This window comes from Manacus vitellinus, unplaced genomic scaffold (genome assembly GCF_001715985.3).
Source record: "Manacus vitellinus isolate BGI_N305 unplaced genomic scaffold, ASM171598v3 scaffold_45_pilon, whole genome shotgun sequence".
Taxonomy (NCBI): Eukaryota; Metazoa; Chordata; class Aves; order Passeriformes; family Pipridae; genus Manacus; species Manacus vitellinus.
Window position 1 is genome coordinate 4,510,228 of NW_021940571.1, and position 13,422 is coordinate 4,523,649.

Below are 13,422 nucleotides of genomic sequence, written 5' to 3' on the forward strand. Positions count from 1 at the left end.
ATACATTTGTGAAGGAAAACAGGGAGTTAAGAAGGTTTTGTGGTTAAGGAAGATGTAACTGTAGGAGACTGAATTACAGAAGGATGTTTGCAACCTGCAAATTAATACCTTGCAGCATTTTTAAAATACTTTTATTGTGCATTAGGATATACCTGCACTATCACTGTGTAAAATGCCTCTAACCTCAGCCTTGGGATGAAATTTGTAATCTCATCTCCTTCCAAATTCAGGAGGTGACACGTGATCCATCCAAAGCAAATGTGCAGTCCAAGAAGTGGAACAACACTAGTTTCACTCAAGAGAAGACAAGTTTATCTACTGAATAATAGATAAACAGGGATATTGTTTGGAGAAAGATAAAATCTATCTAGAATTGAACCCTAGGCAACATAAAAATGGTGGTTGGATGTAAGAACAACATGCTCCACTAGAAGTGGGTGCAGTAGAGGAGTAAGTTATGTAGGCAGCTGGAATAGCATCAGGAAAGTCAATTTTTCACAAAAATACCATAAACCAGGTATCACAAAAATCAAGGAGTAACCAACAATATAAAACAAATGTGAAAACAACTATTAAACTTCTATTTATTATAAAAGTTTCTCTTTAAAGATAATTTTCAGCTATTTATGTAGTAACTCCAATGTGTGGATGAAGCTTCGTGACAAAAGTGTGCCCTCAATGTCCTTGAATTTTGAGTCTAAGGAACAGGTGATAGATGAGGCTTAAGATGCTCTTGTTCATGTTTTTCACTTTATTTGCTAAAAAATGGGAAAAAATACCACTGGACGAAAGAGGATGAAGAGCAGGATATATTTCATTCCCGACACCTTAATCGCAGAGTGGAGCTTCCAGTATTTCTCACTAACAGCTCTAGGAGTGAATCAAATCCATTGTAGTGTCATTTTCTTGCCTCTTTTTCCTCCCCGTGCACCACAGACAGCTCTCCACTAGTGGTCCCTCCAGGCACGTGGCATCTGCCGAGATCCAAACCTTCCCCCGGCAAACCCAGCAGCGCTGGAGGAGGACGCACAGTGAGGAAATATCCTTAGGAGTGTGTTGGCACGCGATAACTCATTTATGTGTTGTGAAAATACAAAGCAACGTCAGGAAAATATCCTGCCTGCCTGCTTTTCCTGGTGCAGAACGAGCTGCAAAGTTTCCCTTCTTTTGTCATTTTGAAGCAGGCTGTTCCTGTTCTATCAAATACACTAAAATTTATATAATAAATTGACTCAGACTAAAAGTCTCAGTTAAAATCTGCTCATTCTATTTTGAGCGTTCAAATGTGGAAATAAGATACTGTTAAAAATACAGATATTTAAGACTCGGTGACTGTTAGTTAATACTTCTGAAAACCCCGGGTGCACCAGAGAATGCAGTGATGGGTCTTTTATATTTTTACAATTACTGAAAACACCAGGAAAGACCCGAGAGTGATTTTGTCCCTGTACTGCAGCCCTGCTGATGGCTTTGGTGAGATGATCAGTTCCACCTCTCCAGTAACTCTGTCCACCACGTTTCTTCCCTCATCATTCCACGAGGAGGTACCAGTGTGACCATTTGTCTTCAGCTCACAAACACTGCCTTAATTTTTCTCCGTTGATGCTGAATTTTGAATAGTCAGGCTGTTTGCATTTGAATAAACCCCTCTGGTTTGTTTTTCAGGCACGGCTGGGTGTGATTGTGCATCTCCTCCTCTCCACACCCTCCTTCCCCTCGGACACTCTGGATGAACTGGCAGAAGTTGGGGCTCCCCGCTCGCTCCTCCCATGTGTTGTGGGGCTGGAGGCAGCTCTGACCCCTCCCAGGGAGGGAGCTGGGCAGAGGCAGCCGAGTTCTTTCAGCAGAGCCTGATCAGGGACCTCATCCTGCCAAACCCCATCCCTCCTGCTCCCAGCAGCCAGGATCTCGCCGGGCGGCTTCGCTGAACCCCTGCGGGCACTGTCCTGTCCAGCTCGACCCACCAGGGGACAGAGATGGTGGCCACCTGCCTGCACCTGGCTGGATTTGTCTGCAGTTTTATAGGGTGGATCGGGGTGGTTGTGGCGACGGCCACCAACGACTGGGTGGTGACCTGCGGCTACACCATCACCACCTGCAGGAAGATGGATGAGCTGGGATCCAAGGGGCTGTGGGCAGACTGTGTCATGGCAACAGGTCTCTATCACTGCAAGCCCCTCGTGGACATCCTCATACTGCCAGGTACGTGTGTCCCATCCTCCCCCTTCCACCCAGAGTGAAGGGTGAAGCCTTGCCCGGAGCAGCGCAGGTCCTGCTGCCAGAGGAGCTCGTGGTGAAGCTCCTTCAGCTTTATCAGCACAAGAGATGGTCCATTAAATACCCTAAAGAATGTGAATGATAGCTCTTAACAGGATTCCTATTGATTTATACCTGGTTTTAATCATACCCAGGTATCGTGTTATCTGTGGCTATGAAAATCCAGTTAATGTTTAATCACTGCTCTGAGTAAAAGCTCACTGTTCCTCTCATATCTTGTCTCTAGATTGCACTGCAAAACATACAGAGCACACTGAGGTGTAATAGAGTATTTCAAGAGGATGGTGAACTATTACAAACGTTAAGGCTCAGTTCCTTAAAGTGATTTGGAGCATAATGAATCTTTCAGCATCTATTATTAATGCTCCTATGGCTTTTAATCTTTTGGAAGATCATCATTAGTCTTGATGGTCTTGTGCTTCCCAAGGTTCTGAGGCAAGACAGAACTTTTACACAGCAAACAGATGTAACTATATTTAACTTGTCTTGATGTTTTTTAACGATATAGCAATTTTCACCTAGTTTATTACAAAGCAAAAATTAAGCAAGGTGTTTAAATAGCATTTTGAGCTAATTAAACCTGCCAAAGTCTAGTGAGGTCTGGTCCCTGTAAGTTTAGTTTGTGATCTTTCCCATTTCAATCACTGTTAACTCTGAAGTGCTTCATTCTCCTGTGCTTTAAATTGCAATTCCTATATCATGTCAGAGGTGCCTCTCCCAAAGCTGACAGCATAGAAATTACTATTCCTCGTCATTTTCTTTCATGTTTCTTGGTTTATTTGTTTAAACTGATGTGAAAATTATTTTACCAGAGGTAAAAGGGATTGTTCCTGACTTTCTCTCTGTTACAGAGCTTGGTCTGTGTCACACAGTGCTCAGCAATATTGAGTCTCTCAGATTCACTCCTGTTCTCCCTTTCTCTCTGTGTGTGTATACTTTTATTTTAGAGGGTTTGCCTTTCTTATTACTCCTGTTGTTAAATCTGATCCAGCAGAGAAGTGAGTGTTTGTCCCAAAGAAACATTATTGAATGCAACTCAATAAATAGGTAAATGGGTCTTGCAGCAGCAGAGAGCAAGGCTTTCCTCCAGCAGAAACAAATTACAAACCAAGATGTTTCTGCTTGTAGCCTGTTTGATACCCACAGCTTGCCATGAGAGGGAAATTTATCCTGGTGAAATTTATCCTGGTGTGCCCAAGAGTCTTTCATGGTCTGAATCAGGTCTTTAAAATGAATTGTTGGTATTCTCGTTTAATTGGAAGTGATTGCACAGAAACCTCACTTGGCACTGCCATCACCTTTGTTTAAGGCCTTGTTTTACACCCTGAATTCCTCAGGTAACTTTTTTTTGTTAAGTTTCCTCTTGAAAAAAAATCAAGCAAATATTCAATATACAGAGAGTCTGCATTTCCAGGAACAGTAAGTCCTCATTCCTGGTGCCATACTCATGTGTCAGTGGGACATGCTTGAGGCTCCAGTGTGCTGTTGTTGTTTGAGGCATCATGAAACCCTGTGTCTGTATCTGGCAGCTTTGTTATTGAGAGGGTACAAGGAGCCAGCACACCCACTGAGACTGTCTCGGGAGCTGGGGGAGGTCACCAGATACTGGGGCAAATCTGACACTGGTTCGTTTTCTTTTGTATATATACACTTTTATATAGTGTATATATATATTGTGTATAAAATAAATAAAATTTATATATACAGTCTATGTATAAATATTTTTAAAATCATATATTAGGATACACAAACCCTCCCAGAGTGGCAGAAACACCATAGTCCTGCCCAGCACACCCACAGCCCCTGGTTCCCTGTTGTTTCTTGCTGCCTTGTGTGCAGGGGGACAGGCAGGAGAGGAGTGGGAGATGATGAAAAGCCAGGAGATCCTGTGATGTCTGTAGGGACTCAAAGGAATAATGTGGCCCTCAGTTATGGTAACTCAGGCAGCTCTGCAGAGTACAGTCACTTCTCCCTAAGGAAGGGCTGTGCCAGTGGTCAGCTCAAGCCATGGATCTCCTCTGAAGCCCCACAACCAGGCTGAACTCCTGGGGTGCAGCGCTGGGATGTGGTTGAGGAATGTCCCTCCTCCTCCTCCTCCTCCTCCTCCTCCTCCTCCCAGGTCAACATTGCTCAGCACCTCAGGGCAGCTCCTCGTAGTATTTCACAGACCTGAGAGTTTCAGTAGTGGGTCTTCCACTATTCAGCCCTCTGAATGATGGGAGATGCTTTAAAACTTTAAATGCCTGTGTTTAACCTTGAAGACTGCAAATTCTTGTTATTTAATCAAAGCTCTTGCTACGAAAAGCTATAGGAAAACTCCTTCCTAGCCATTTCTTCTACTTTCCCTTCCCATATTTTCCAGCTCCATGATTTCTCAGTGTCTTACTGGGAAGAGCTTGTGTTTTCCAGGCAGTGCTATTTGTTTGTTGGAAAATTCTGAGCCTGCACATCCTGTACTCATGCACTGCCCACTGCACTGTGGCCTCGCCGCCTCGCGCCTGGGGCAGGTTTAATGTTACACGAGGGATGATCCCATCTCCCATACTCCATGCAAGTCTCGGGATCTAATCCAACAGGAGCCTTTGTCCAAAGGTCTCCTCTTGTGCCAAATAACCCAAATCCTCTTTCCTTGCCTTGCCAACAGGGTATGTCCAAGCATGTCGAGCACTGATGATCGCCGCCTCCGTCCTGGGCCTTCCCGCCATATTCCTGCTGATAACGGTCCTGCCCTGCATCCGGATGGGCCACGAGCCTGGAGCAGCCAAGTACCGGCGGTCCCAGCTGGGAGGGATCCTCATCATCCTCCTGGGTAAGGCACCTGCTGCGTATGGAGAGCTGGAGCTCTTCCCCTGCTCCAGGATGGCATGGTGTGGGCTGGCTGAGCGTGTTCACCTGGAAGGACATTTGTCCAGGCTGGGCTGACTCTGGAGCTCTCCAGCATCCCTACAGTCTGTGGGGTGGACAAAAGGCACAGACAGGAGTGGGGGGACAAAGACAGGAGGCAGGGAGTGAAGCGGGGTGAGGGAGGAGGGATGGGAATCCCCCTGTCTCTGTCCTGTGAGTCCTCAGGCATGGCCTGCAGGCACTGGTTTTGCTGGTTCGCTGTGGAAGCCACGTTATTTTTGGGAAAAGATCTAAAGTACCAAGCTGCTTCCAGCGAATGGATGACCTCCAAATTTTCTCAGGGCATTGCAGATGCAACAGGGTGAAATAAATGGAGGCGTGTGGGAAGGGAAAGCCCCTACTGGGCGAGGGCTGGTCCTGTGGAAGCAGCAGGGGAAGGAGCACAGCGCGGGCATGGACATGGGAAGAGGGCTGGTGTGTCCCCTGTGTCTCCCAACCCCCTCTGACCAGCCTAGTCCTTGGCCTCCAAGTTCCCCTGGGAATTTCTTCCCGCCCTCAGTGCTTGTGGAGGAGATTGTTTTGAGCAGCACAGACTGTGGAGCTCATTGTCCCCCATGCAACACCTGCATGTTCTTGAAGCCTCGTCATCTCAGCAACAGCCTGCGGTGCCTTGTTTTCACCCGTCTGTGTGGCAGAGGAGGAGGGGGGAGGGAAAGTGGCCTCTTTGTGTGGCTCTGCTGGTCGCTGGCAGCCAGCACTGACATCATGCCCGTCTTCTTTCTTCTTCTTCTCCTTATTTTTTTTCAAGTGGGCACTGAATATAGGCTGCACACTCAGAAGGGATGTCCCCTGGGTGCTCCTTCTATGCAAGTGATCCCTACTCTGGCCCCCTGTGGTTAGTATGAGTCCATACATCCCAATCTAAGGGATTGAGTCCAAGGGGCCCTATTAGTATCTGTAGGGTTTAGGGGCACATTATCGTGGTTGGAAGTCCTAAAATCAGCTTTATAGGGCCTGTTTTGAACATCCTAATCACAAAGAGCCACATTAGAGAGCTGTTGGAATGCGATTTTCATCCCTGTCCCAAAACCTTGAGTCACAGATTTGGGCTCAACAAAATGAAAGAATAAGTGGGGTTATTTTCTGCCTGTGAGTGAAATTTCAGTGCTGGAGGAGTCTGCCCAGGATGAGGAGGCCCAGCAGAGCTGCACTGTGTCACAAAAGCCAGGAGTTTCTGGTTCCAGCCAAGGAGAACCATGCTGCAGGTCAGCTCTGCTTCTATGGCTGCAGACACGGAGGCAGGAGGATCGTCCCTAAAAATCCCAAAGGGTAATGGGATGACAGGACCAGAACACGTGTGGCAAATTGCAGTGATAATATTGGATAATGCTGCATTAGAACAAGTGAAACCCCTTATGCTGCAGTGTCACACCAGGATTTGGGTCTGCTGTGCCACTATCCTGTCTTGGTCGTGCTGTGGTGGGACACCAGGGAGGAGAATAGATGTGCAAGGATGATGGAGAGTTGTGGTGCTCCATAGGCCAGGCTCCCCTCTGCCTCTGAACATGGTTTTCCCACTAGGTAGATCCTGTGAGGAAAGGAAATGGTTTTTTAAGAAAAAACAAACCAACCCACATTTACTTTCATAAAGCTCAAATTTTTCCAGGCTGATCAGCAAGACAGTCCCTTTGGAAGAAGAATAATATACAGAGCTTTGGACTTTGACATTGTTTAGGTTGATGAATTATCTGTTACTTGCAAAATGAGGTGTTACCATTCCAGAGCATTTAACAAGCACGGATCAGGCCTTGAGAGATATAATACCAACTTAAAATCCATTATATTCTAGAAGTAACATGCTCTGGACTGTTCTTATTTCCCCCTGGCCGCTGAACTCTCACTTGTGGTTTCCAGAACCTCACAGGCTCCAGACGTTTCCTCTTAGGAGAGAGCAAGTCCCAGAGCTCTGGCTAAAATAAAAAACAACCCCCCAAACACTCCTTAACACAGCAGAAATGGGGAGTGGGAATACAAGCAGGGAAACTGGCCCCATGGCAAACTTCGCTTCCTTGGGGAAGGGATGGCAGTTTGTCACTGACATTTATTACAAGGGAAAATAGGGGTTGAAACACAGCATGGAGAAAAAAAAAAATTATATATATAAGAAGTTGAAAACTTGCCAGGAAAACAATGGGCTCAGATATTCCATTGATTTTTCTGTCCACTGATAATCGCAGGCTGCAGAGTGCAACCTGTGTACACGCCCTCCTATCCTGCTGCTGATGTGTTTATGGCTTGGCTTGATCCTATCTGACTGAGAGAATTGATTTATAGTTGAAAACAACCATCAGCAGAGGTTTGCTCTGAGCTGGCATGAAAACATTTCAAAGGCTGGTGTTGATGGAAAAACCCTGGCCCAGCCCGTGTTGTTGATACTTATCTGGGGTCCCCTTGCTGGTAACCAAAGGGGCATCTTCCTAATGGAGGAGAGAGACTGAGACACTGGAAAACACAGTGAAATATATATCAGTTAATGGGAATTGCTACTACAAAATGACCTATCAGCTATTGTGTACTAAACAAAGGATGTTAATGAGCTTTTCTGGACACTGCCTGAGTTTTACTTGTAAAACCATAGGTATCAAGAGAAAAAGATTACCTTGAGCATAGAACAAAAAAATTGTGGATATCTATTATTTCAACCAAATGCTTTGAAAGAGAAATCTGTGTGACTTTGAGTCAGCAACTCAGAGTAGTTAAATTTAGCTGTGAAAGAAAACTTCTTTATTCTGTAGAAAGCCTTAACTTACTGTTAAGGAATTTGGCAGGGACTCACTGTCCCTTGAGTTAGAGTAATCCTGCTCCCTCTCCCCCAGCTCTCCAAGTACCCTCTGTGCTTCTTGTTTCTGTGCACTTCCATCTGACTCAAATATTCCTGTAATGTAGAATATTAAGAGTTTCAGCTCAGCAGACTGAGCTACTGCAAGTTCACAGTCAAAAAAGGAGTTGGAAATGCTGGGAGCTGGAATGTCTCCCTGTGGATTCACAGGAATCTGGTGGAACAAGGACATTCATGCCATGCAGAGCTGAGATGTTTTAGGTAGAGGCAGTAGCTTCTACAGGATTGCCTACTCCAGATGCAAAAAGCAGGCAAGCTTTCCATACATGTGTGCTCCAAAACATGCCTGTTTTTTCAGCTAGCCTGGTTGTTCTAGTAGAATATATTCCTTCTGTTTGTTGAAGGACTTCCTTTTCTCCTAGGCTATATTGGCTACAGCAGCTCTACTATCTAAACACTTTCTTATTTAGAGAGAGGCAAAGGGTATCTTGGCATTATCAGAAGAGAAGGGATAATAACTTCCATCTGCACTCCTTTTCCATGTAGGCAGCAAACTTGAAATATGCCCTAAAATGCCTTTTCCAATCCCTTTGGGTTCCTTGTCAAATCACCTGGTTTTTTTCAGCCTTTCCCTATGATACAACTAGACCAATATCTGAGTCCATGGAGAGGCATTCCAATTGCTGACTGTCCTTTTCCCATATCCTCGGAGGATTTACAGCCCAATCTCATCTGTGCAGAGCAATGAAACCCAGCCCTGTTCCAGGGCATCCCTCTTGCTCAGCAACGGGGTCACTGGTGACTGATGGCAGCTGGTGGCCTCCAAAGGCAGAGAGGTCAAAAGGACCCATGCAAAGTCCTTGGCTTGTGTTTCACAGCTTTCTGGTATTGTCAGCTCTAAAATAAGATGGGTTTACATGTAGTGGAGCCACACACACAAGAGATGCCATTGTGTGAGCATCCCTGAGAGCTCTTCTCACCCCAGTGCAAGTGTTTTCCTTGCTCCTGTGTTGTGGGGGAGGGTCTGGATAGATAAGGCTCTTATAGTCTATAGACAAAAATATATATATTTATATATATTTACTGCTGACAGAAAAAAGAAAAGATGATTGTGTTTTTTCGGACAACAAAGCAGCTTTGTTTCCAGAGCCCATTAGAATGCTTTGTGGATTCCCAACTGATACATTTTTGTTTTAAAGCATTGGAAGCTCATGAGCTGTTTGCAGGACTGCTCCACATGCAGGAGAAATGCTCTTTCCCCTCCCTGCCTTCTCCAAAAATTCCTTCCAAAGCTGCGGGGCCCTTGCTTTGAGGAGGCTCAAAATTATTACTGGCTTCATTAGCATCCTTCAAATGTTCTTCTCTCTTCCATAAGAAAATATTTTCTCTCACAATAACTGCAGCTTTGGGGATGGGTTTTCTGCTGTACTGGCCAGGAGCTATGGTTTGTTCTCTGCTTTAACTAAACAATTTTATTTTTAATTTCACCCCTTTCTTTTTCCCTCTTGCAACCTTAACTTTCTGACACTGCCTCCAGATACCTTTTAACACGGTCGGTGGAATCTGTAACGCTGCCACGGACCTGTTATTGTTTTGCTCTCATTCTCTGATAGCCACAAGGATGGAGTCCTGCACAGCTTGTCCCGGAGGCAAGTAAATATTGACACATTAATTCTTCTCAGATGTACAGGCCATCAAGGAGTATTGTTTTAGGACCTGCTCCTGGGAGGTGATTAACACCATCAACTCCCGTTGCCCTCGGTGCATGTGGGGACTCTGTGGGGACTGTCTCCCTCACATGTCACCTCACAGCACCGCTGCACCAGCATTCCTGCTTTCTGTGGGAAAAAAACTATGCAATTTCAAGTAAAATGCAAATCCTACAGTCATTTTCTGACCCATTGTACACTCTAGGTAGACTCCTGTTTAGACCCTCCAGGTCTCACTTCTGTTCAACTCAGTAAGTTTCTGGACAGCCTTGCCAGGTTTGACCCCATCACTTGACAGAAATTTTCCATAGGGAAGCAGAATCTGCTTTCCAGAGTTGTGAGACATTTTCTTCTCCATAAAGAAATCCTGATAATGCTGAACTGCTGCTCATTTCACCTCTGCCCATTTTCTGCTCCTATTTCATAAGGCCCTACTCTGCCTTGCTGGGATATTTTGGTGACATTTGTGTGACCATTTAGTAGAGCCACTGCAATGATGTGGATTGACATGGGCTGAGGACACAGCACATGGGTCCGTGCAGAAACAGTGATTTAAATCAGGTGATTCTGGGCCACTGATTTTACTCTCTCACTAATGCAAACAGCTTTTGTGGTCTTGCTTCATATTTAACCTATTCCTAATTCTGCAGACCTCCAGAGCATCAGTTGCAGGGATGACTCTCATTCTTCCTCCCTAAAAATAACTCTAGGGGAACAAATCTTTTTCCCTTCTCATAAACATATCAGATTGTGTCAGGCAGCAGTTGTTTTTTCTTCTTGTTTGCTGGCTCCTGAGAGAGATGGCTGTTCTCTCTTGCTGTCTCTCTCATGAGGCCTCCGGCTCGGAGACCTCTTGGAGGGATGGGCTTCGTCTCTGTCCCCTGTCCTACAGAGCCTTCCTTCCCTTTTGGCGTGCTGTGTGTCCCGTGGTGGGGTTCCATGCTGGAGTCCCCTCCAGTTTGGAACCCTGACTCTTTGCTCCCCCTCTCTCCCCAGCCATGTGCGGTGTCGTCGCGACGATCTGGTTCCCGGTGTGCGCCCACCGCGAGACCACCATCATGAGCTTCGGCTACTCCCTGTACACGGGCTGGATCGGCTCTGCCCTCTGCCTCTTCGGTGGCTGTGTCATCGTCTGCTGCTCGGGAGATGCCCAGACGTTCGGTGAGAACCGCTTCTACTACGGCTCGGGGTCCAGCTCCCCCACCCACGCCAAGAGCGCGCACGTGTAACCGCCCCGGGGACGCCCCACGGCTGCCGTCGGATGCTTTGGCTGGTGGGTTTGTGTGCCCTGGGTTTGCTCCTACTGACACACGGCTGTCAGGCTCCCAGGGGGAGATTTAGAAAAAGCAGCACAAATGTCTGGTAGTTTGAAGCATTATTCCCCCCCCATCTGTTCCCCCTTTCTCTAGAAAGACAGCTCCAGCCAGCCCTACCTCTTAGTCCCTCCCCAGTTTGTCCTTGACTGCCTGCCCTGTCTTCTTGCAGCCAGGATGACTCAGATGGTTTGGGGTTGTCATGTGGGTTTTAGGGTTTTTAGTTTATTTTCTAGCTCCCCTGATTATAGGAGAGTTTAAAGCAATAAAATGAGAGAGACACTTTCCCATTGTTAGAAGGACTCTGACAGCTTCTCCCCCCACCTCACTGTTTCCTTTCCCCTGCTCAAGGTCTCGGCTCTGGCACAGTTGGGGAGAGAGGATAGGGAGGAAGGCTGTCCTCTCCCACCGGGCGAATGTTTCTCTTTTGGAACAAGAGGAGGGGACTTTTCTGCCTTTCTCTGTAAATACTTTTGTATCAGTTTCATCATTTTAGTAACAGTATTTCCCCCACCCCCACAGTCATCAGTATGAAGGAAACCGAACCCAAAGGTCCTAATGACGCGGTAGATAACAGTGCCTTTTCAAATAGTTATAAATGACTTTGGGGGCTCTTATCCCCACCCTCTGGTTTAGTTTCTTATCTTTCTTTTGTACAGACCAGTTACTAAAAATGTATTTTTACATTTTTTTAAACTCCTCGCTTTCCTCCTCTAAGTTTGTGTTCTGTATTGCCTCGTTAAAGCACCACATTTTAACATGCAGTATAATGTACCTGTTACAATACAATTCTGGTGAGTACTGATGATGCCTTTGTACTTTCAGTGAAATACTGTACAATAAATAACAGAGTACCTGCAACCTCTGACTTCATTTTTTTTTCCTTCCTTCCTGTGTGTTTCCATAGCTAGTTTTTCCATGACAGGAGTTTCCCAATGATTTTGAAATATTTTTTTTTTTTTTTTTTTGGTAGCAGTTTAGGATGAAAAATTCTGCTCTGCTGTGGCATTAAGTGGGGAATATTTAAAATATGAGTAATCTTCCTGCACGGAACTGACCATTATCTTATTCATCGGCTCTTTCGATGTTCCCAGTAGCAGCTTGTACCAGTAGTATCCACTTGTGGGATTCTTTATTATGAAGAAGACTTAGAAACTCCCCGAGGTGGTGGAGATGCACCCCCAGCACTGTAAAGTTGAGACCTCGTGTTGCTGGAAGGGCTCTCAACTAAAAGAAGAGTCTGATCTGGGGTCATCGCTCTGATTAAAACTCTGTAAGATCAAGATCTGACTCTGTCCTTACCAGAGGCTGTAGCAATTTAATTATGTTGATACAAAATCCCATCTGTTCCCAGAGATGTTAACTCAGTTCAAATAATTTGTGTAAGCCAGGAGAAGGAAAAGAGGAATAGCTGCTGTTCAGGGATGGGCAAGGAGAGAGCCACAGTGGAAAGGTGAGGGGAGGAGAAGGGTCTGAACAACCAAATTGTTTGGGGTGACGAAGAATAATTTGAAAACAAGGCTGTGGATTCGGGACTGTCCTTTCCCCTTGATCTGCTTCAGTAGAAGCCAAATTGTGCAACACAGCCATGGGCAAGGATGTTACAGCTCCCACCTCCCCCCACCTCCCCGCGGGAAGCAGAGGCTGGAGCATCTAAAACGAGCCAAAGGGAGGCTGATTGTGCTCCACAGCGACCCTTTGCCTGCCTGGGCCAGGGATGGGCAGCAGCCCGAGCATCTGCCTCTAACGCCGCGCAGCCTTGAAGGCGGCTCTGTTGTGTGCGCTGTGCCTCGCCGCCGTGCTGTGCGATGTCCCCAGGGCGGGCAGGGCCGGTGGCAGGACACTTGTGCCCATGACATCACAGGCAGGGCACAGGCAGTTGTTGTACGCGCCGGGCGCTGTCAGTGCTGCCATTGATGTGCGGGTGCCACGGGCGAGGGGGCGGCGCACAGACGTGCCAGCTTGTGCGGGCTGCCCGGGGATTGTGGATTGTGCCCCGCGGACTGAGCCCCGGGATTTAACCCCGGGACTGACAGCGGCGTGGGAGCAGGACGCCGCTGGAATGCTGCCCCGCAAGCAGCCCTGGAGCAAAGCGGGAGGGGAACGCACAGGAATCCCGCTCTCAGATGCCTGAGTCGGGTCTTTGGCAAGGTGTTGGTGCTGCTGGAGGTGCATGGCCTGATGGGGAACGAGTCCTGCCAGGCAGCCCTTAGGGGTTTTTTCCTGTCCACATCCTTGGACTGCACCTTGTCCCTTCCAACTTTACCCGTTCTGTGATTCAATGATCTTCAGGCAGGTGGGGCTGAGGCCCCTTGGCAGGGCATGGTGCCAGGGCTCTGCTCGGTCTGCCCATGGTCACAAGTTACCGGTGTCAGACCCCAAATGCAACCCTTGAAAAGCCCTGGGTGAGCTGCTCAGAGGGAAGAAACTTTATTTCAGG

The 13,422-nt window shown here is 46.8% G+C and overlaps 1 protein-coding gene across 3 annotated transcripts; it reads left to right on the forward strand.

Moving 5' to 3' along the window:
* The first annotated feature begins 1,730 nt into the window (after nt 1-1,730).
* Nucleotides 1,731-11,843, forward strand: CLDN11 (claudin 11). Of its 3 annotated transcripts, none has more exons than XM_018079288.2 (4): nt 1,731-2,202; nt 4,922-5,086; nt 10,666-10,830; nt 11,334-11,843. In XM_018079288.2, exons 1-4 carry the CDS (start codon nt 1,977-1,979, stop codon nt 11,366-11,368), a joined length of 591 nt encoding a protein of 196 aa, XP_017934777.1. In that variant the 5' UTR covers nt 1,731-1,976; the 3' UTR covers nt 11,369-11,843. The 3 variants fall into 3 exon arrangements, with proteins under 3 accessions (XP_017934777.1, XP_017934776.1, XP_008928257.1); XM_018079287.1 differs by having other exon boundaries at nt 1,733-2,202; nt 10,666-10,942; XM_008930009.2 differs by having other exon boundaries at nt 1,734-2,202; nt 10,666-11,843.
* Nucleotides 11,844-13,422: the final 1,579 nt, after the last annotated feature.